The 21,468-nt window shown below is 40.4% G+C and overlaps 1 protein-coding gene across 4 annotated transcripts in view; it reads right to left on the bottom strand.

The window, feature by feature from the left end:
* zmiz1a (zinc finger, MIZ-type containing 1a) overlaps window positions 1-21,468 on the bottom strand; it is a 132,070-nt gene that overhangs the window by 31,622 nt on the left and 78,980 nt on the right. For all 4 annotated transcript variants that reach the window (XM_057341623.1, XM_057341624.1, XM_057341625.1 and 1 more), the window contains exons 4-6: window positions 13,168-13,287; window positions 8,487-8,600; window positions 4,474-4,579 (exon numbers count right to left, since the gene is read on the bottom strand). In XM_057341623.1, coding sequence (XP_057197606.1) covers window positions 4,474-4,579; window positions 8,487-8,600; window positions 13,168-13,236 — 289 coding nt within the window. In that variant the 5' untranslated portion in view covers window positions 13,237-13,287. The remainder of the gene's footprint in view (window positions 1-4,473; window positions 4,580-8,486; window positions 8,601-13,167; window positions 13,288-21,468) is intronic.

Genomic DNA, 21,468 nt, shown 5'->3' with positions numbered 1-21,468 from the left:
TCGACATGGCGGATTGGTTGCTCTCTTGACGTGCCTTCCAGCTGGGCTGATTTACAACCTGCTGACAGCCTTTCTATGTAGAGCAGCATTGAGTTGAGAGGTCTGTTTCCCTTCCAACTAGGGATTTAACGATTCACCGTGAGCCGGTTGAAAATCGATTATAATGTGTGACGATTCAAATCGGTTGAAGTGTGAACTGAATCGCAATACATTTTTTGAACAGCAGACATGCTGATATTTCTTAAATGCAAAAAAATCCAAGAAAAGCACAGACAGTATTAGTTTGTTTATATTAAAGAGACCTTTTCTATTATTAATTTGTTTTAAATTGCAGTTTAGTTTTTGTTATTTGAAATAAAACATAATTTTACTATACAAAGAAACGTGAAGCATTTAAGAAATAATGCAAGGGAAGTTGTTCATTCTTAATTTTTCAACTCATTTTGCAAAAATAAATCATGAGTAAATCGTGAATAAATCGCATCGTGAGATCAGAATCGTGAATCGCATCGCATCGTGAGCTGAGTGAATCGTTACATCCCTACTTCCAACGCTCAGAGAACAGCCAATGCGTCAAACTTACTTTGATAAGCAGGTGTGTCAACCAACTACATCTCTGAACACAGACAAATTTGGGCCGAAAATGTGAATACGACTTTCACTGAAAGTGAAGCGCTCATTAAAATAGGGCAGCATCGCTCGAGAGTGGTGAGTGCGTAAACCTGCCATTACAGCTCTTGTTTTAGTCACAAAACTAAATCTGGAAGCAAATCACTGTCTGAAGGCGAGTGTTATACTGTACACTTTTTGACCTGCCAATTAAAACTGTATGCAAAATTGCACACATATTTAACCACTGGCTTTCGCTGAGGAACAAAACAAGGGAGTTTGTGGAACTGATGCCAGCGATTTCTTTAAATGAATTCTTTAAATGCTGAATAAAGATAAGAAAACCAAAGCATTGTTCAAATTTGTGTACTTAATGTCTTCTGCAATTTACGCCAAATCTACTCTATAACAGACTTCAAAAACACTTGGGTTGAGACACACCTTGCAATTATCTTGTCGCAACATCTCACTCGCAACAATGCAGCACTATCTACATTCCTGTGTGTGGAGACAAAAGTGATTTGGCAAGTACACTTTTTATTTTTTAAGAAAATGTTTAAATGACAGGTTTCTGAATGGAGCACACAAGTATGAAACATGCCTTAATAGACCAACACATCAGCTGTCACTCTCTCAACTAATGTGCTCTCGATTTAATATCATCACGACATGTGCAGAAGAAAAGATTTGATGCTGATCTGAAACAGCAGACTGTTGCGACTGACAGCGTATTATGAAATGCAATTGTGACACTGCGTATAATTAACATACGCCCAATAGTGTCATCTCAGATGAGGTATTTAGCATTTCTTTGTCTAAAATCTCTCTCTTTAGTGCCCATAGCTGTGTCTGTACAAAGTAATTATCTTATTGCACTGGCAGCAGGGTGCCAACCAAAGCCTGGGTTAAAAAGTCTGTCAGTGGCATGTAAGCGGAGCAGATCAGACTCCGTAAAAACACACACACACACACACACACACACACACACACACACACACACACACACACACACACACACACACACACACACACACACACACACACACAACACACACACACACCCCACACACACACCCACCAACACACACACACACACAACACACGCACCACGCACGCACGCACACACACACACACACACACGCACACGCACACACACACACACAGCGGACAAATAATTCCCATAATCACAGATTAATACTGCCAGATAATCCCACTGAGAGAGAGGTCAGTATTCACAAACCAGCAAACCATGACAGACTTCATCACACACGTCTAACACATTTCGGAAGATCCGATGGTGATAGTACGAAGGGAGAACAGATATTTATGTAGCCTACAGTTCTGATTCTATCTTTCTTTTGTCACTGATGAATAAGTGTGAGCATATAGTTGAGGAACTGTAAGAATACATTACAATACAATACAATACAAATTTTACCTTTAAATAAGCAAACATCTGACTTCACATTTTACAAAGAGAAAATAAAGCCTATAATTTTTAATTGGCCGCTTTATGAGATTATTGTAATGACAATTAAGCACATTTACCCCCGAAGCCTCATTACTGTTTTATTTGTACATTTCTTTTTGTAATTTAATTATTCTCAGTAGTGATTCTAGCTAAAGATAATACAATACACTTCACAGTAATGAGGCTTCATTTTATTTATGAAAAATAGTTCCTATTTTGTCATATTTCTTAATCTTGATAATGCTGTAAAATATAACCCAAACATATTCTTCAGTTTTCATCAACTATGTTAGCCAAAAATATATTCTTTCACGTGTGCTTGATTTACCCCCATTGCCAAAATTCTCTTAAATTGTCTCTGTAATTTTTTGGAGGATCTATTGACAGAAATGCAATATAATATACATAACTATGTCTTCAGTGGTGTATATACAGTACAGACCTTACATAATGAAGCGTTATGTTTTTATTACCTTAGAATGAGCCATTAATATCTACATACACCGCGGGTCCCCTATACATGGAATTCGCCATGTTGTTTCTACAGTTGCCCTAACCAGACAAACTGCTTTACAGAGAACGTTTCATAAATATTTTTTCTAGATGCCGCTAAATTTCATACACTGGACCTTTTAGTACAAACATAATCTGTTTTATATCACTATAACTGTTTTAAAGTAACATTAACAAGAGCTTAAACTATATCCACTGTTTTCACTTACAAGTACCTTCTGGCATTTATCCATTATAAAGGTGCTTAACGTTCTGCTTTACAAGAGACCCGTAAAACCGTATTTCTGGATGCAAGTGGCTGACTTTTGGCCATCCTCACAGCCAGGTGTCAACTGCATTGTATATCACAGAGACAGCAAAACAAGACGGATCCATCCTGCAGGCAGCGACTGCCTCTCCGCGGCCCACTGATTGTGCATTGATCGTGTAATGTGGGTGTGTCAGTCTGTGGGTGAGCCAGACGCTCAACTCCGGCGAGTGGTGTCGGGTGGCCGCCCCTCTGTCGCCATCCTGCCTGTCACTGGGTTTTTCGCTAGGCCTGCACTTTCTCCCTGACCCACCCTACGCATCTCCTCTGTCTGTCTTTTTCTTTTTGCTCGCTCTCTGTGTGTGTGTGTGTGTGTGTGTGCGTGTGTGTGTGTGTTTGTGTGATGGAGACCGAGAAAGAGAGAAAGAGGGAAGAAGAGTGCGTAGCATCGAGGAGGACAGAAAACGAGAGGGATGGAACACAGCAGGTTTATGAGACTGAGCTCTGCCACTGTCGTCTCTGTGTCTGGGGCTGCAGACGCCCTTATGATTGAGGTAAGATGGATGCCCCTATGATGCACCGAGAGAGGAAGTCTGAGTCATATCTGCTTCCAGCCATTTCTTTATCATCTGCTGCTCTAAATGAATCCGCTGCTATACAGTCAACTGTTTTTTAGTCAGTAAATCTTTTTTCTGGGTTCCACCACATTAAAGGCGGGGTGTCCGATTTCTCTTAGCCGTTGTTGATGTTCAAATCACCAAAACAAACACACCCCTACCCCCATCTTTCGCTTTCGTCAGTGCTCGGTTCGGCTAATGTCCGTCCTGTGCACTGTGCACCTTACTGCTGATTGGCTACAAGGTTGTTTTGGTACTCGGCCCGACGTAATTCGGAAATCGGTTACGCCGCCTTTAACCAAAGGTCAAAAACCTGTAATCTAAACCTTCACTGTAACTGTGTACAGTGTGTAAATATAGTAATACTGCCACGCAATAGCAGGAACACACACACAAGAAAAACCTTTTTGGAGGACCCAAGGTGTCCCACAGTAACCACGGTTCAAACGGCCAGTTTATCTTCATTCCGAACAGCGAGCCGTGTCAGGCCTTTTTCAAATGAAGAACACTCACACACCTCAAGCCCGCAGATTGCCAACCATCTATCTCTGTTTGGCTGATGCCCGTCCGCAGTTCACTTTGACAAATGTACAAGAACAGGACACTCAGCTTTGGCTGAGAAGGTCAGGATTTCAAACAGAGCTGATTACAAAGCGATGCTGCTTTGCTGATGGATGACTGTTGGAAAGTGAACTCTGGTGCTTTATCAATGAATTACGTGGAGGGGGTTTTGGCATGCTGGAAGCACGCGCGTCAACCGGGCGGAGAAGACAACCTTGCAAAGTTATCGCCTCATGATGTCTTAAGGAGATGGGTGAGTGTCGGACAAAGGAATGTGAACGGATGCTAATGCATGGCCGTGCGCTGCGATCGTATAATGCCGCAATTAAAAGATTTCCTGTCATGACGCTGAATGAGAAATGTGGATTCATTACAGGCAGAGTGGCTCTCTGGTTTTAATAGCGATGATGAGTGAGGAGACGCGACGCGTGAAGAACTGGACATAGAGGCCTCACCTGCAGACTTCGGGGTGAACTTGTCGCGGTTGGCCGCGCACACGGCCAGTAGCCGATAGCCGAGGTCCAAGTCGAAACCCTGCTGTGCTGCAACCCGGCTTACAACCTGTGGGGATAGAGCAGGTGTGTGTTAAAATGAGTCTTTATGTACTTGTGTCTGCACGTGTTTGTGTCTATTATTGGAATCTGTGCGATGGGAAAAACACACAATTCTCCCGCTAAGGAAAATCAAGCTTGAAATGCTCTAAACTCACTCTTTAGCATTAAGGCTATTGAATATTTCAATAGTCTACATGAGTTATATGCAATTAAGCTTCCTTGAAAATCTACCCTAGACTCCCACGAGAGACACGAGAACCAGCGGTATGCTCACATCACTCAGCTCTAGCCCCCTCCATGCTTGTACACCAAATATCTCTCCAAAAACTACTCATAAAAGAGCAATTTCCCTTTTTTAGTGCAATCATATGAAATTTTTATATGAGTGCATGAATAATGTATTAGAAGATAAAACAGCCACCTCCAGGGATGCAGAAAAGGGTTAAGGCTGTGTTGATATTTGCAGGGCGCGACTGATGAGTTTTCCCCAGAGATCTTCGCGACTGGGGCGCAGACATCTCTGTTTGTTCTCTGAATGCCCTGATCCACAGAGACCACAGCCCACACTTGGCCCATTGAACTCAAAACTCCGGCTTTTGTCAAAGCATCTCGTGACTTTCGAGGAAAACTCAAAAGCGTGTAAATAAAACCCCAAAGCCATGAGACAAAGGTGGTGACAATGCTACTACACAGATTACAAAACCAAGGCTGTACTGTTGGAATCTGACATCCGAGCAGGTCATAGACTTTTTGTAAGCTGAAGCCATATAACCTAAATTAATTGAAATGAATTATTATTAATTGAAATTAAATTAGCATTGATTCATTAAAGCAAGTTTTGTGATTTTAGTAGCATAAACCGCTACAGTATAGACCACTTCATAAGACATAAACAATGCTGGTCTAAGAAGGACTTCGGTTTTCAAACATTACACAAACATTTGAACAAAATACAACCAACAGAACATTTATAACTGAATGAAAATGTTAAACGAATATCTTTAAGATTTCATATGTGTAAGATTAAAAATTATATTTAACAAATAAAAACTGAAACTGAAAGTGCTTTTGGACCAGTGTTTACATCTTGCAAAGTGGTCTATAATTAAATTTATTACACGGCTCGTTGGAATGCTTGATTCTGATTGGCGACATTTGCAGGTTTGTTATTCCCAGATAACAACCGCTCAAAACTAATAACACACTGTAACCTGGATGCAGCAAATCATTTTGACAGGTTTTTTTGACAAATTAAATATAAATATGTTTTTTAATAATATACTGTATATGACATTATATATACCAAATTGCCTGTTCTTGACATTTGAACGTCATTTTTTACCTTAAAACCGAAAGTAAATGGCTTTTCCTCGCGGAAGGTCTGCATTCAGTAAAAATGAGCCAATAAAATATTTCAAATTTACATTTCATGTCCAGTTTTTTTCTCATGTGCCAAGTAGCCGTGTAATAAGCGGGAAAATGGTCAAGCAGCCGGCTGTTATCGCGAAATAAGCCCCTTCTTTGTGATATACTGTGTACATTATCCCTTACATAACAACCGGCTGCCTGTACATTATCCCTTACGTAACATATTTTTGTTATCACAAATGATAAAACCTAAATTAAATATTTTCATTTGATCATCTAAGTGGTTATGCCTTTTTCCACTAATTGAATATGTTTTTGTAATCACAAATAATAATAATAATAATAATAACAACAAAAATAATACACTTATTATTATAAATAATAACAGGTATTTTTACACAGGTGTAAAAATGTTTGCCAAATAACATTCCGTTTCTATTCATCTATCATTTCCACTATTTATTATTCTATCTTCCAAAAAACATCATCAAATATGGCATGAGAGAGGCATTTAACCATTTTTAATATCTGTTGCTCTAAAATCTCACCAGTGCCACATGTGATCTTTAATGATTCGTGTATCACGCTGCTGCAGCTGTGCCCTGCATTTATCCACAAGCTAACCTTTCTCAATTCTTAACACTCAGTGCCTGCCGCTCAATTTATGCTCCACACAGGGTGCAAACCTAACTCCTCTTAATCATAAACTGTCACACATGTGCTACCAAAGCAGCACAACAAAAACGACAAATTAAGCCTGCGCCGGCAGACCTCATTCCTGGTTTAATGGATGAATAATGTTCTGATGGCTTAACAGGATTTTAGGACCAAATGAACAGCATCTCTAAAAAAGAAAATGTATAGATATTTTTGTCCCCTACTTTTCGGATGTTGGACAGGCGGCATTGCTGTGCTTTTGCCAAACTTTAATTTCCCTTCTGCAGCTGCGCTTGCCAAATGCAGGAGCCAGGCAGGCTGCCACGAGGGCTGGTATAGATTCCACCGGCGTTCAGAAATGCACCCTCTTATAAACCTTTTCCGCCTAATCTCTTTCCTCAAAACGTGGGCCCGAAATATGAAGTGATTCAACAGAAAATTTTGGGTCACTGAACCACACAGATCTACTCTTTTACGTTTTTGCTGCAGGGCTGAGGACGCGGTAACTGTGGCACGCAATCCACGAGAAACAAAAGAATGACCCGTTTATTTCTCTCCACGGCGCAAAAGAGAGCCGACCAATCACATGGCTCACAGCACTGCGGATATGCAGGGGCTGAAGAGAAAAGACAGTGGGACGGCGGAGATAGTTGTCATCAGTAAAGCTACTGACAGTTTGGAGATGTCATTTATCATTTGGCTGAGTGCTGATACTGTGAGGCACGGAGACAATGGCAGAAAACTCTTTACTGCTGAGAACGGAGAGCTACCTGCTGCCTGAAGGGAAATATGTACGAGGTGCCCACATCTGTCAGCCGACATTCTTATCTGCACGCTTCTTTCATCTCTCCACCATTCTCACCTGGAGAGAAGCTCCTCACTGATCTCTGTGGGACCACACTACATCACACAAATTGATTACGATATCCAGAACACAAACAAACTGCACATCCTTCAGTCAGAATGCATGAGATGTGGAAACGGTAGACAGGGACATAGACACACATGACATTGTAAATCTAGAGGGTTTCTGCACCAAGGGATCGCTGCTGAACATTCTGGAGGACCAAATGAATTTTTTTGGTGTTTGGTGTCGTTTCTCTTCTACTGCATATAGACATTACAGCTTTCACTGATGGATTTGCAGGAAATTCTCCAATCATTTTTTTCATGTACACGTACATTTAAATCAAAAGCAATATAGCTCAATTATAGGTAACAAAAATCTTGAAAGATTTAATCTCAAGGTTTATTTACAGCGTGTATTTACAGAACAACAATTACTTTGTTGACATTTATTTCAAAAACTCTAACTATTGGATTCATCTAGGACAGTGGTTCTCAAACTTTTTCGTTGTAAGGTCACCTTTGTGTTAAGTGCATCGCTTTGCGGCCCCCCCATATAAAGACGTATAATCTTAAATTTAGAATTTTTATTAAACCAAAAACATTCAGTTATACAATGCTGGAACCTCAATTCTTTTGGTTGGTGGTGTCATTTTCTGATGTTTGATTGCATAAAATCTATGATAAATTTCTATATTTCATAAAATGCCACAAAATCTGTGGCCCCTGGATCCATCTTGGGGCCCCCCAGGGGGCCACAGCCCCCAGTTTGAGAACCACTGATCTAGGATATTTAATTCTAGAGGTGTAGCTAGAATGCTGGAATAAAAGACATCCAGTGGATATCAATTAGCAAAGTTAAATTTATTTATAAAAAAACTTTAGCTTTATATTCTAGTACATTTCTGGAGATGATCAGTGTGGTTATGAAAGAGAAGAGACAGAGAGACGGGTGGGCAGAGGGACACATGAAGCGTGACTGTTGCTTTAACCTTCGTCAATGGGCCCTGACATGAGGACAAGATTTAAGCAGCTGCTCTTACCGTCAAACATCCCATCAGACTTTGCTCAAAGGGCCGCTGGAAGGCTCGTGGGTCTCCGCACCAGTCCAGTAGCTCTGTGGCCGCCGTCTGGAAATTGGCGGGGTTCTGTAAGTGCTGTTTAAAGAGAATGAAAAATGTTGCATAGTTAACATTGATATTAAACCGACAAAACCTTTTTATATTCTATATACAGTAACATAACATGCATTTGCAAAATATGTAGAAATCCAAACACCATTTTGGTCACTCCTGTAAACATATAGTTTATTCATACCACCAGCATTTTAAGAGCGTGCATATCATTTTCAATTGTTGACTCTGTGCATCTGTACAGCCCTGCAAAAAAGCCACCGGGTAACCCAAGGCCTCCTGGTCTGAACGCAGCTGTGCATTCTGGGCCAGATCCACCCTCCTGACAAAGACCTCAGTGTGCTTCAAGGCCTCCTCACAACACAGCAGAACGTCCTAATCCAGACTCTTCATCATCTTTTGTCCTTTAAGATGTAACAGATCTGCACCTCTGAAAGCAATAGTCAAGCAGGCTGGCCAATAAGGCGCACACAAGAGGGGGTGCTTTGTGGCAGAATTGAATGAAGAGGCTTATTCTTTTTTTATTTATTGAGCGAGGTTGTTTATCCTCCTTTCAGAATCAACCCCCCCACCCCACACACGAAATCTCTACCAACTGGTGGCGCACAAGACACGACAAGAAATGTTAACAAACGGGCAATCTGTGCATAAACACTTTATCCCTGTTTGGCTGCTACGGAAAAGGAGACTGCACACTTTGAAGACCATTATATTCCGACGGACGGACACCTCCTCTTCCGCGCTCGCAGCGAGGAAGCACCATTGTCTTCCGAGGGCGGCAGAGGTCGCCATTTGAATGGGTCGCTTTGGTGTGTGTGTTGACAAAGCTCATCTGACAAAGAGACAATGTCTACCCTGCTGAGTAAATCCTGCACAGCGTAAGGAATATGTGGGTAGTGAACATTCCCCCTCTGCCGCAAAAGGCTGGTGGAAAAAATCTCCATTTTGAGGGAGCCAATTCTTTGTTTAAGCGTACATTCTGATGTGCATCCTGACCACACGATTATCAGGAATGTGGGATGGAAACAGGGGTGTTGAGGAGGTATGAAAAGCATGCCGTTGTGATGGTGGGCAGTCAGTGTCAGCAAAGCTAACTATACACTGGACTGAAACACAGGTTTTAGCTCTCGACCTTTCTAATGCAAGACACACCAGGTCTCAGAACAGGCCCCCTACATCGCAAAGCAATTTTGTGTTCTCTGGACCAGGACTGATCATCTACACATATAATAAACAACATTTCTCACTCTTTTTAAGTGGGCATTTCATTACAAACCCAAGTGCCTTGCTCTTTTAAAAAAAGAAAAAGAAAAAAGAGTTCAATACGCGATCTCTCACAACATTCAAAAAACTACCATCTCTTCTGTGAATACTTGACAGACAAATGAAAAAAAAAACTAACCCTCTCTTTCTCTCAAACAGGTAGTGGTCTAGCTTTTGTTGAAACTAGTAACTTTTGTATTAGCACCTATTGTATCATCGCTCCTGTATGACATATCGCTCATTGCTCCCTGAACTCTTTGAAAGTCACTTTGGATAAAAGCGTCTGCTAAATGACTAAATGTAAATGTATTATAGACATATTTGGAAATTCAACAACAAGAGTGAAGGAAGAACATAAAATAAAGTACAGGAAACTCCCCCCTTAAAGAGATAGTTCACCTAAAAATGAAAGTTGTCATCATTTATTCACTCTCAAGTTGTTCCAAAACTATATATTTATTTTTGTTCTGTTGTACACAAAGTGAGATATTTTAAAGAATTTGAAAACCCAAACAGTTCGGGAGCACCATAGTAGTTTTTTTCTCTACCATGGAAGTCAATAGTGCCCCAGAACTATTTGGTTACAAACATTCTTCCATATCTTTCTTTGGCAGAACGATTTCTGCCAAAGAAATCTTTTTAAATAGTTTTGGAACAACTTGGTAACATTTTTGGGTAAACTTTCCATTTAAGTTAATGAAACTCAACTTAAGGCATTTTAATCTTTAAATAATAATAATAATACCTGTTTTGTCTTGTATCTTAGTGTACTGAATATAGTTAAAGGGATAGTTCACCCAAAAATAAAAATCCTGTCACCATTTACTCACCTTCAGATTGTTCCAAACCTGTACAAATGTATTTGTTCTGATGAACACAGAGAAAGATATTTGGAAGAATGTCAGTAACCAAACAGATCTCATTCCCCATTAAGCTGTCTTAGTAGGGAAAATAAATACTATGGGAGTCAATGGGGGATGAGATCTGCTTGGTTACTGACATTCTTCCAAATATCTTCTTTTGTGTTTAGCAGAACAAAGAAATTTATACAAGTTTTAAAACAGTAAATGATGACATAATTTTCAATTTTCACTATATTCAGTACACTAAGATACAAGACAAAACAGGTAAGGTCTTGAAATATTCAGGGTAATTCCTCTCAGCAGCTAATCTATGAGAAGAAATCCCTGAGCATGAGTTCATTTCATCAGTTCTACACGGGACATGAACCATGAACAAACGCCTCCTCCAGCATCAGAATACTCGTCAACTTCAGCGCACATTTGTATTCACGTTTCATGTGAATGATAATTTCTTCTTGCTTACGAAGAAAAGGAAAATAAAGAGGCTCTAATTAAACTGGGCCGCTGTTCCGTGTTTCACGTATTATTTCCAATCACTAAATTCCTCATCATCATCTTGACACGGAACGAGTCTAGAGAATTGTCTTGATCAGCCCTAAACAACTGCTTATCTTGCACTGGAAAGTAAATAGTCTGAATAATAAAGCTGTTTCTTTTTTTTTTCTTCAAAAGTGTATGACAGAAATACAGAAATGAAAGTGATCTAACCACTATTTACTGACACAGCAAATAAAAAAATGATATTTTGTGAGCGTGTAATCTAAATTGAAAGTGACAAAGAGGATCTGTCTCTTCGACGTAACAATAGCAAAACATGTAAACAGCATGATCACTAGCAGTCTGGGTGATACAGGACTCAAGAGCCGGTTCTCTTAATGAATCAGTCAAGTCACAGTCAAATGCTAATAGTTTTTCAAATGATTCATTCACTGAATCAACCAGATCAGTTACCGAATTAACATCTGACTCACTCACTGACAGACAAGTCATCACAAGTCTCACTCAAAATGAGCGCTTACCACATTACGTGTACTTAGGCATACAGTATAATCAGTACAGTACTGTATAATTATGGCTGGATGTTCATTTTTACACCATTAAGCAAGAGTTACACATCCACAGATTATTTTTAACACTACATGACATTTAAAATGTACTACTATAATATTGTTCTGTATGTACTCTAGTTTAGCATTTTACCGTAGTAAAACTTTATTCTTGAGTGGATGTACGCTATTCATTTTGATGCTTCAGTTTGACTTGACTTGATTGTGATGTCATTCTTTTCCTCTCAGATAGTCTAGCATCTCATTTTGTGTGATTGACAGCTATTGGCTGCTCAGCGTGCGAGCTTTAACCGCTGGTGAGGAAGCCCGCGCTGGGAAAACAGGGGAATTCTGTATGAGGAGCTCAGTAAATGAAAGTCAGATGGCGATGTGAGAGAGGGTGGAGAGCGTATACAAGAGAGAACATGGCCCATTTGATCGACGTTACAATTACAACACGCCGATGGGTTTGTGTGGGTGTTTGTTAGACGTGAGATTGGACATAATGTTTTACACAACTGTCATTATAACCAATTGAGTAAAGCTGAGGGAAGAATAGGCTGCGTGACAGGCGGACGTAGGAATGAGTGACGGAATGACAGGAGGAAATGGGACAGGATGGAAAGACCCGATCGGATCGAGAGATTATCAACTTTTCACACAGTTTGGATTGGCAAACGTGCTGGGGGTGATAAGGTTCACTTTGTTTTGCTACAGATTTTTCCCGCTGTGGTTAACAGGCCAACTGTCCCACCCCAATCTGTAAATCTGTTTTTTCTCTGTTTAACAGGATCTTTACAGTGGACGGCCCTCACCACACTAAATGCTTCAATATCAATGTAATTAATGAGCAGCAATTGATTGTGTTTTCACTTTAGGTGTAATCGGACCCTGGCATGCAAAACATATTTAACAAATGTCATTTGTAACCAATTAAAGAGGCTCAGAATTTCAATGGATTCGAACGTGCTGTAGACATGATCTTATTAGCACCACGACTCGCCTAATTGAGAGAAACAACAAAGCCATAAATCTGTGCGGATGTGAAAAATCCAGAACTGCCTGTTCACAGATTGGCATGTACAATTATATGAAGCTGTTGAGAGACATTCATGTCACACCTACACAGAGCATTATAATTATCACAAGACATCGCCTTGGGTCACGTCTACTTGTGTGTGTTAGTACAGAGCTTACTGAGGAATGAGATTTTTACTGATGGGATGCTTGGAAAACAGTCGAGGGGGACACGGGATCAGGACCTAACCATGTTCTGCAACCTAATACAAACCAAGCTAAAAAATAGTAGATTAAGTGACCCTACAGACTGGATGCTCAGACAATCACAAAAATGGGTTTATGAAACAAACCTGTTTTTCTCATACATCATTTGATTTATTTCGGGTTGTTATATCTCACCTGTTTGATGCACAGCAGCCTGTCATTGGTCTGCTGTATGTGCCTGTCCATCGAAGGAATCGAGTTCATCTTGACTGCTGCCTCCTCCTCTCTACCTGGAAGCCATTAAAGTTCTTTTCTCTGGAAAAACAGACAAGAACAGAAGAGAGTGTCAGAGGCTGAGAGAAAAATGAGAGAGCACTTCAGCAGACCTGTGATCTCCTCACATGCTCAATGAAGCTCTGAAAGACAACCGGCGTTCAGATGACATTTCTGCAGTGGGTGAGGAGGAGAGCTCCTATACATCTTTCCTGCTCATGCCATCGCTGTGAAACAGAAGGTCAGGTGTAACTTGAGTTTCATTCCTCCTTGAGTTTCTCACAAGTGCACACAAAACAAACTCAATAACAGTGGGTTGCACATTCACAGTACGCCTGGAGAAGAGCTATGTGTGTGTGTTTTGGGCAGCGACATTGTGACCAATTATACTGCAATCAGCTTTTCAGTCCTCTGTTAAGCTTGAAACCCATCAGCGTGTCTATTACACGCTGTTAAAGGTATCAGGGCCTTACATTCAAGGTTATCAATTTAGCCGCTGAGGGCTGATTTACAGTTGCGTCCGCCGGCAAATAAATACGGGGTGCTGTGGTCGGAGCCGTAATTCACGACGTGGAGTACACGGCAAGATTAATTGTTGGGAAAAGGAGTGTCGTGATTCTCAACAGTTTACCGCCATTACTTGTAGAAATTTCTAGTGTCAAATGGGACAAAAAGCCAGACATGCATGACCGCAGCAGTCACTTCAAACATCTCGACATGGAGTGTGACAGCATCTTTGCCTATATGTTAAAGCAATCTGTGCATTTTAGGAAGTGATGTCGAGATAGGTGTTAAAATGCTTTCTTAAGGCTGAATAAAAAGTATGTAAGATGAGGTGACACAGGGCCCGTACTTGATGTAAACTTAAGGTTCAACAACACGGATTTTTAACAATCTGTATTAATATATAAAATAATAAATGTATTAAATTATTATACACTATAAAAATATTATTAATCATGATTATTTTGCCCAATGTTGAGATCACGATTATTTAACACAATTACACATTGACTTTTGGAAACAATAGTATTCCAAGTCAATAAATAGATCAATTATTAATAAACAAATACATTTTTTTACATTTATTTTTTATTTGTTATTAAGTTGAATATTATGTTAAAAAATTATGTTAAAAAAAGTTAAGTATGAATGCATACATTCAAATAAATAATACAAAAAATAATACAAAGAAATGAGACATACTTCAGCAAAACTGAATGTGGCAATAATAGTTTTACCTCGATTCTTTTGTTTTCATAATTGTTGGAAGCCAAAATTAAAACTGAAAATCGATAAGGATTAATTGCACAGCCCTATATAAAATAATTTGAGTAAAATAGTAAAAAAACATGATTTAAAGCATAACTACATTTTTGAATTTGCACCTAAAATGCAATAAAATACAATAAACAAAACAAAATATATTGCCTCAATCATCATATGCAAATTATTTTACAGTAAGATTGCTTGGGTTAACATTGCAACACCACACACACCAAGCTGAAAGTTAATTGCCAAAAATGGTCCAATCACAATGACAACATCGCCTCTGTAGCTGCAGTGACGGTCAAAGGCCAGCAGGTGTCTCTCTCTCTTACACTGTCACTGCAGCACACCCACCCTGACCATCAGATCAGCACCACCACAAATAACTGCTGAGTGTTCCTTTAAGCCTTTACAAGCGCTACAAATCCTCTGCTCCAACCCACTAACAGCGAACGCTCAAACCAGCAGCTCGCCTGTCTGACCTTGTGGCTATTGATTAACTATTTCCCTCCTTACCCCTCTGTCACTCTCACCTCCAGCTACCAGCAGTGAAAGAAGAGGGGGGTTGTGAGTCGGCTTTGTTTGGTGTGCAAACTCCAAGCTTCAAGAGGGCAATGATGACATGAAAACATCATTACTGCGGCTGGTGAACGTCCTGATCTATGACGTCAGGGAGCCGTAAAGCAGTGCCTACAGTCCTCGCAGCTTGATCACACATCCTCTCTCTCTTTCCCTCGCTGCTCAGGCAAGAAAAACAGCAGTTATATAACACACCAACTACCTCAATGAAAACAAACTCTTGTTCTCATTATTCAAAGAGAAGCAGAAGCTGACTGTGGAGCTGATCCAAACGGAAAGTGTACAGTTGGATACTTGGCCACGTTGGCAACATTACAACACTTAATTGTTCTTGCCGCATATCCTAAAAAAAAATTACTGTTATCTTTTGCTATTTGGTGTATATGTGTGCTCTTAGACCTGTTTTACACCACAAGTGTAAGAGATTGACCTTCCACGAAATATGATTGTCATAAAATCTAATTTCCATTTTTACATAAGAAAGCGGAATATTTTAAACAAAACTCAAAACCAAAGTGTAGCTATAAAATCGGAGTTTAGAGTACTTACTAAATGGAAAATGTAGCTCACTGCATGTGTAACAAAAAATGGGACGTTTTCTGGTCAAGCAATTGACATAAGAGTTCTTGATTATTTTAAGTAGCATAAAACCTATACTGCAAAACACTGTGTTGATTGATGGGTTTCTAGTTTAGGAGCTCACAAAGTGCAAAAAATAAACAAAACAGTGACACAATACTCTGTAACACCGGCTTTAGCATTATAAATCACAGTATTTTATATAGTTGATTTTGTCAACCCCAAAATGAGATTTTGTTGGTTGGGATTTTCAAAAATTACCAAGCAAATCAGCAGAGTTCAGAACAAACTTCAAATAGCACAAACGATAAATCATATCAAATGAAAAGGACTAGACATAATTCATACTGTCAGAACAAAAACAAAAGCCGAGAAGTGGAGTATAAAAATACAATGGAAAGACATTATGTTTCATCTTTGGAAAAGTGGGGTTATGCAGAGGACTGAGAGAGACCGAGAGAATGAGACTCAGGAAGAAATATCTCTTCATAATCAGACACGTCGCATGAGTGAGTTTTTCATTTCCATTTACGCTTGACTTTCTTTCCAAAGGTAGTCCTCTATAAATACCATCAGTGATCTGGGTTTACTTGCAATTGAGTCAAATAACTTAATACAAAGTGGTGATGTCAACAAGCTCGTGCCATTTTTATCTACAATACGCTTCAGACGGACAGTAAATAAATTGTGGGCGGTCTGTGGGTGTGCCGTCTGATGCTAAGACCAGTGGGACCTGCTCGCTTTCAGCTCGGCTGATCAGAGTGCAGTCAGACTGAGATCAGATCACCCGCAGAGGGAAAAAAAGAGAGAGTTTCCCAGCACCTGTTGATGTGACCGCCGGAGCTGAATGACAGGGAGTCTGTCACCTGCTCTGATCGATTCGCCACTGAAGATATACAACAACACTATCTCAAACCATTTAGAGCAGCACAAAGTTACTGTGGTAGTCACTATGGGTTTAAGTGGCTGCAACAAACAAAATTACTCTGGTTATGAAATTTTTAAATAGTTAAAACGACAGTTCATCAACTATTTTCTTTTATTTTAAACATGTATGACTTTCTTTTTTTCTGCAGAACACAAAAGAAGACATTTCGAAGAATGTTGGTAACCAAACAATATGGAACACCATTGGCTTCCACTGTACAGATACAAAACCACGGAGGCCTCTCTAAAAAGATCCTCTTTTGTGTTTCACAAAAGCAAAAGAGTCGCATAAAAGTTTTAAACGGCATGAGCACAAACAAACGACAGAATGTTCGTACTGGTTAATGTAAACATTTTTTTGTAATTTATGCAATTTAACTGGTTAGTTCCACTATATAACCATGTCCCATAAAACAATGACAACCTTATTTTGAAAACTCTTTCGGAAGCGTGCTTGTGCTATCCTGGTAAAAATAATGCTTGGCTTGATATTTTCTTATCTAATGCAATAACATAAAATGCCAACCAACAATCATACTTCCCTTAATTGTTTTGTCAGCTTATTAATTATTACACATAAAACTCCAAAACATATCATTCATAAAGAATGACCCAATCATACAACCATTTTTCTGTTAATAAACCTGTTTGAGGAGATCAGAGCCCATTTCGGTAAGCGTGTGTGTGTTCAACAAGAAGCGGTGAGCTGGACAGCGGCCCCCGCAGACAGCACAAGGCACATTTGTTATGTGAGTCTAGAAAGGCAGCGTAAAGGCTCTCCACTGCTCTCTATTGTCCTGACCTAAAATGTGCAGTAATCTCCCGAGCAGACTCCAGCACCCGGTGTGTGCGTGTGTGTGCACGCTGGCCTCCTCCTGCCCCCATCTCTCCTTTTCCTCTCTTGCTCCCCCATTCCCTCCTGCCACTCAATCCACCCCTCCTCCTTCCCTCTCTCTCTTGCTCTCTCTCTCTCCGGAACCCGGACAGCACGCTCCTTTAACAGGCTGGGGAATGGATTCATTTCATCTAATGTGGTTTGGTCTGAAGCAGAGCCACTCACCCTGAGCAAGAGGCTCCCCACTGCAGTCATGTGTTTTCATACAAGCCAATCAACACGCCCGCACCGGCCCACCATATCCGCCCTTCGTCTCCCTCCCTCTCTCTCTTACTCTCACACTCTCTATTTCTTTCTTTCAACTCACTCTACCTTCCTCTAACTCTAAAATCAACTCCCCCTTTTCCTCTTTCTACCAGCCCCCCCCCCCTCTTTTTTCTTTACTCTTTACATCTGCCTCAGGCTTTCTGTTTCATTCTGGTCACAAGACACTTAGCCACCGACTCGAGTCTGCTTTTCTGTCCCTTTACCTCATCCTTCACTCACAGTCTCCTTTCTTCCAGCTCGCTTTAATTTGTTCCTTCTCTCTTTTTCTACCTGTGTCTCTCTCATTATTTGTTCAGAGCTCTGATCTGATGGGATCCCTGCTGGAACAGAAGGTTGGTGCAGCCCATCTGTGGGCTGATTGTAGAGGGGAGGGGACATGCTCTGGCGGACCACCCCCCCACCACAACCTCCTCTGAACTAACATACTATTTTAATTAGTGGTCGACTTTTGACAGCCAATGCACATTCCGATTACTGTGTGTAAAGTGGGGTGGCGAATATAATGCATGTATATATGATGCAGCAAAAAAAATGTTTTTAGAACTAAACACCAAACAGGCATCTCAAAACCACTTATATATATCTGTCTATAAATACTTAAAGATTTAACCAAATGTTGTTGTGCCAACCGACAAGGCAAAACTATGTCGCACCGCTGTTCATAACTACAGTAAGCTCAGTTTGTTTCTGTCACACTATAAGCGCAAGTTATATGATCATTGCTATTTTGGTCACCTCCATCATCGCCCTCTTGTAGTTGCTGTCAGCATATAGCTAATGTTCAATTTCGGGCACAGTCTGTGTACACAGTTGTGTAGATGTTTTTACAGGGACAGACACGAGCTAGTTCTGTATCAACTGTATTTATATCAACAGAAATACTTCATCGTTTAACGCCGCTACCTAATGCGCAGTATTTCACAATTTCTCTTACACCTCTGCAGAAGCGGAACGACCTCAGTCGGTTTGACCTTGCCCTCCAGTGCAGGCACACAGACCAAATGAAAAGCACATCACTAACTGAGGGCGAGTATGGCCACCCTGAAAATAATGTCAACCCAGCATTTCCTATGTGCGGGGAGCAAAATGGATCCCGGCCTCGTACTGATCTGCTGCTGTGCCGCCGCACAGATAATATCCACTTTAATTTCTCACCTGAGGGGAAGTTCTCACGAGGGAGCTGCTGATGCCAGATTGGGGATGTGACGGCCATTTTTCACCCGCTCGCTGCATGTTGCCAATTCAAAATAACCTTTCGGGGATCAGTTTTGATTTTTCCTTGTAATATTCAAAATTGTGACCAGGACTTTGGTGGTGAACAGGTTTATTGCTAAATGGAAAAAGTATGACATGTCTCTTTAGAGTAAATTAATTATCCAATTTAGGGAGAGTAATATTTAATCTCCTTTATATTGGTAACTATTTTGAGGCCCGCGCACTGTCCAAAACAGGCATGCGTTTTTGAAATCGTACGCAGCTGTTTAACTATTTGATATTCGAGAGCATTTGGCGTCTATAAATATTGAACAGCGGTAGGGTGCCAGAGGACCCTACAATGGCAGGTATGTGTCACCAGATACCCCAGGACAATCCCATCATGCCACAAATATATGTTCAGAGAACAGAGACGGCATTTCTAGGACGATCTATGAACTCACTTACTGCCTTCTGCTCTCATTCCTCGTGTCAGCCCTGATTCACTGCGCAGGGCGAGACCAGAGCAGTGAAAAACTCCAGCTATCTCAGATAAGAGCTCTGTGGGTCCGCATGGCACGGGCCCATCCAACCTGAGATGACCACAAATCACTGTGTGCGTAAATCACGGTTTAACCCTTCCCTCTTATCAATGCTTTGCCTGGGATTGCGGAGCGTACCTGTTTGTGTGTGTGTGTGTGTGTGTGTGTGTGTGTGTGTGTGTGTGTGTGTGTGTCTGGCTGTGTGAAGCTGAGCGAAAGCATGTCCAGCATTCCAAACAATTTTCTCTCACCCTTCTTTGGCTCATCCTGAGATTCTCTCATTTATCAGAGATTGCCAACTGCCAGACCAGGACGGCACTGTGTAAATAAACTGGGAAGTGTTTCTGCCTCTCAGTGGGTTATAGTGGCGAGTTCAGTAAAGCAGATCAGGTCTAGTGGGACTGTTTTGGTTTCAGCGGCTTTATTTCAATGAATATAATAAACCAATAAGGCATGAGAAGGCAGTAATTTTACAACTGTTAAGATGAGTTTATTACAAACTAAACCCATCTTACCATGGTAAAATGACTGCAATACACAGCTTATTTGTTTTTTTAAATGAAACCCTGCAACACAAAACCAGTCTTAAGCACGCGAACATTTGCAGCAACAGCCAAAAATACTAAAATAATACAAACACAAAATAATCGATTTTTCTTTTATGCCCAAAATCATTAGGATATTAAGTAAAGATCATGTTCCATCAAGATATTTGGTCAATTTCCTACCGTAAATATATGAAAACTTTATTTTTGTGGAGTGGATGCAGCAAAATCGCTAACAAAAATGGCGGGAAACATGCCTACACTAGACATGTGCCCGGTTAACCGCGGTTACCACTAAATCCTGCTGAAACCGAGCTGACTGCGATAATGCAAGGTATCGTTTATTTTATTGATGCGTCGCTTGTCCGTGAAGCACGGCTCTGGGATCAGTAGGAAATACTGCTCGAACTAAAAGCAGTGCGAGTTTGAGTCGCTTATAATGTGCATTTAAAAAAGCAACACCCGTCAAACATAATCATTATAAATATACTTTATTATCATGAAAATACTCGAGGAGGCTTGAGAATCAGTGATAAAAACATGTCCTTAGGCATTTCCTAGAACTACGTGTGTGTTATGGTCTTCTTCTGCAGTGCGTATTTGGAGTTTCTGCACGAGAGCGCCCTCTGGCTTTCGGATGCAGCAGCATTTTACCGTACTTCTCTCACAAGTTGTCCATAAATCACGTGATATATATTTTCGGTTAACCGGGCAGATGTCTACCCTACACACATCGCTCGCTACTGCCCACTCTTTGGGAGTTACCCACTCAAGTTTGGTATGCATGTAAAGCTAAGAATTTCAGGTTCACATACTCTCCACAACGTTATTACAGTGGTAAGCAAATAGAGAGCATTAAAACAAACCTTTTTGTTCTTAGCAACGGCCTGCTACAGCGCCTCTGATTAACAACTTCAAATTTTCTGAATATTTTGATTTTTTTGCACCCTCAGATTCTAGAGTTTTAATTAGTTGTATCTAGGCCAAATATTATCCAATCCTAATAAACCATAAATCAACGGAAAGCTTATTTATTCCGCTTTCAGATGATGTAAAAATCTCAATTTCGAAAAAATTGACCCTTAAGACTGGTTTTGTTGTCCAGGGTCACATATGAGTGCAACAGAAATGAATACAGAACAACTAATACAGAATGTGCTGTTTCTCTTCTTTTTTTCTGTGTTCAAAAGTGGAGTAAGATCTGAGTTATACAGCCAAAATACAAGGACATTTTAACTCGGCCTTTGTACTTTTTATAATTCCAGGATGTGGTTATGAACGGAATGATATGATATAAATGGTCAGTAACTCTTGAAATCAGGTTACAGTGAAACAAGACTGTGAACCATATGCACTGTTCTGATCTAAAAATAGACCTTAATGCACAACACGACAAGGCCTACCGAGTATCTCTTAGGTTACAAAA

Source organism: Triplophysa rosa, linkage group LG9 (genome assembly GCF_024868665.1).
Source record: "Triplophysa rosa linkage group LG9, Trosa_1v2, whole genome shotgun sequence".
Taxonomy (NCBI): domain Eukaryota; kingdom Metazoa; phylum Chordata; class Actinopteri; order Cypriniformes; family Nemacheilidae; genus Triplophysa; species Triplophysa rosa.
Note: the sequence above shows the minus strand (reverse complement) of the source record. Positions and strands in the feature narration are given on the sequence as shown.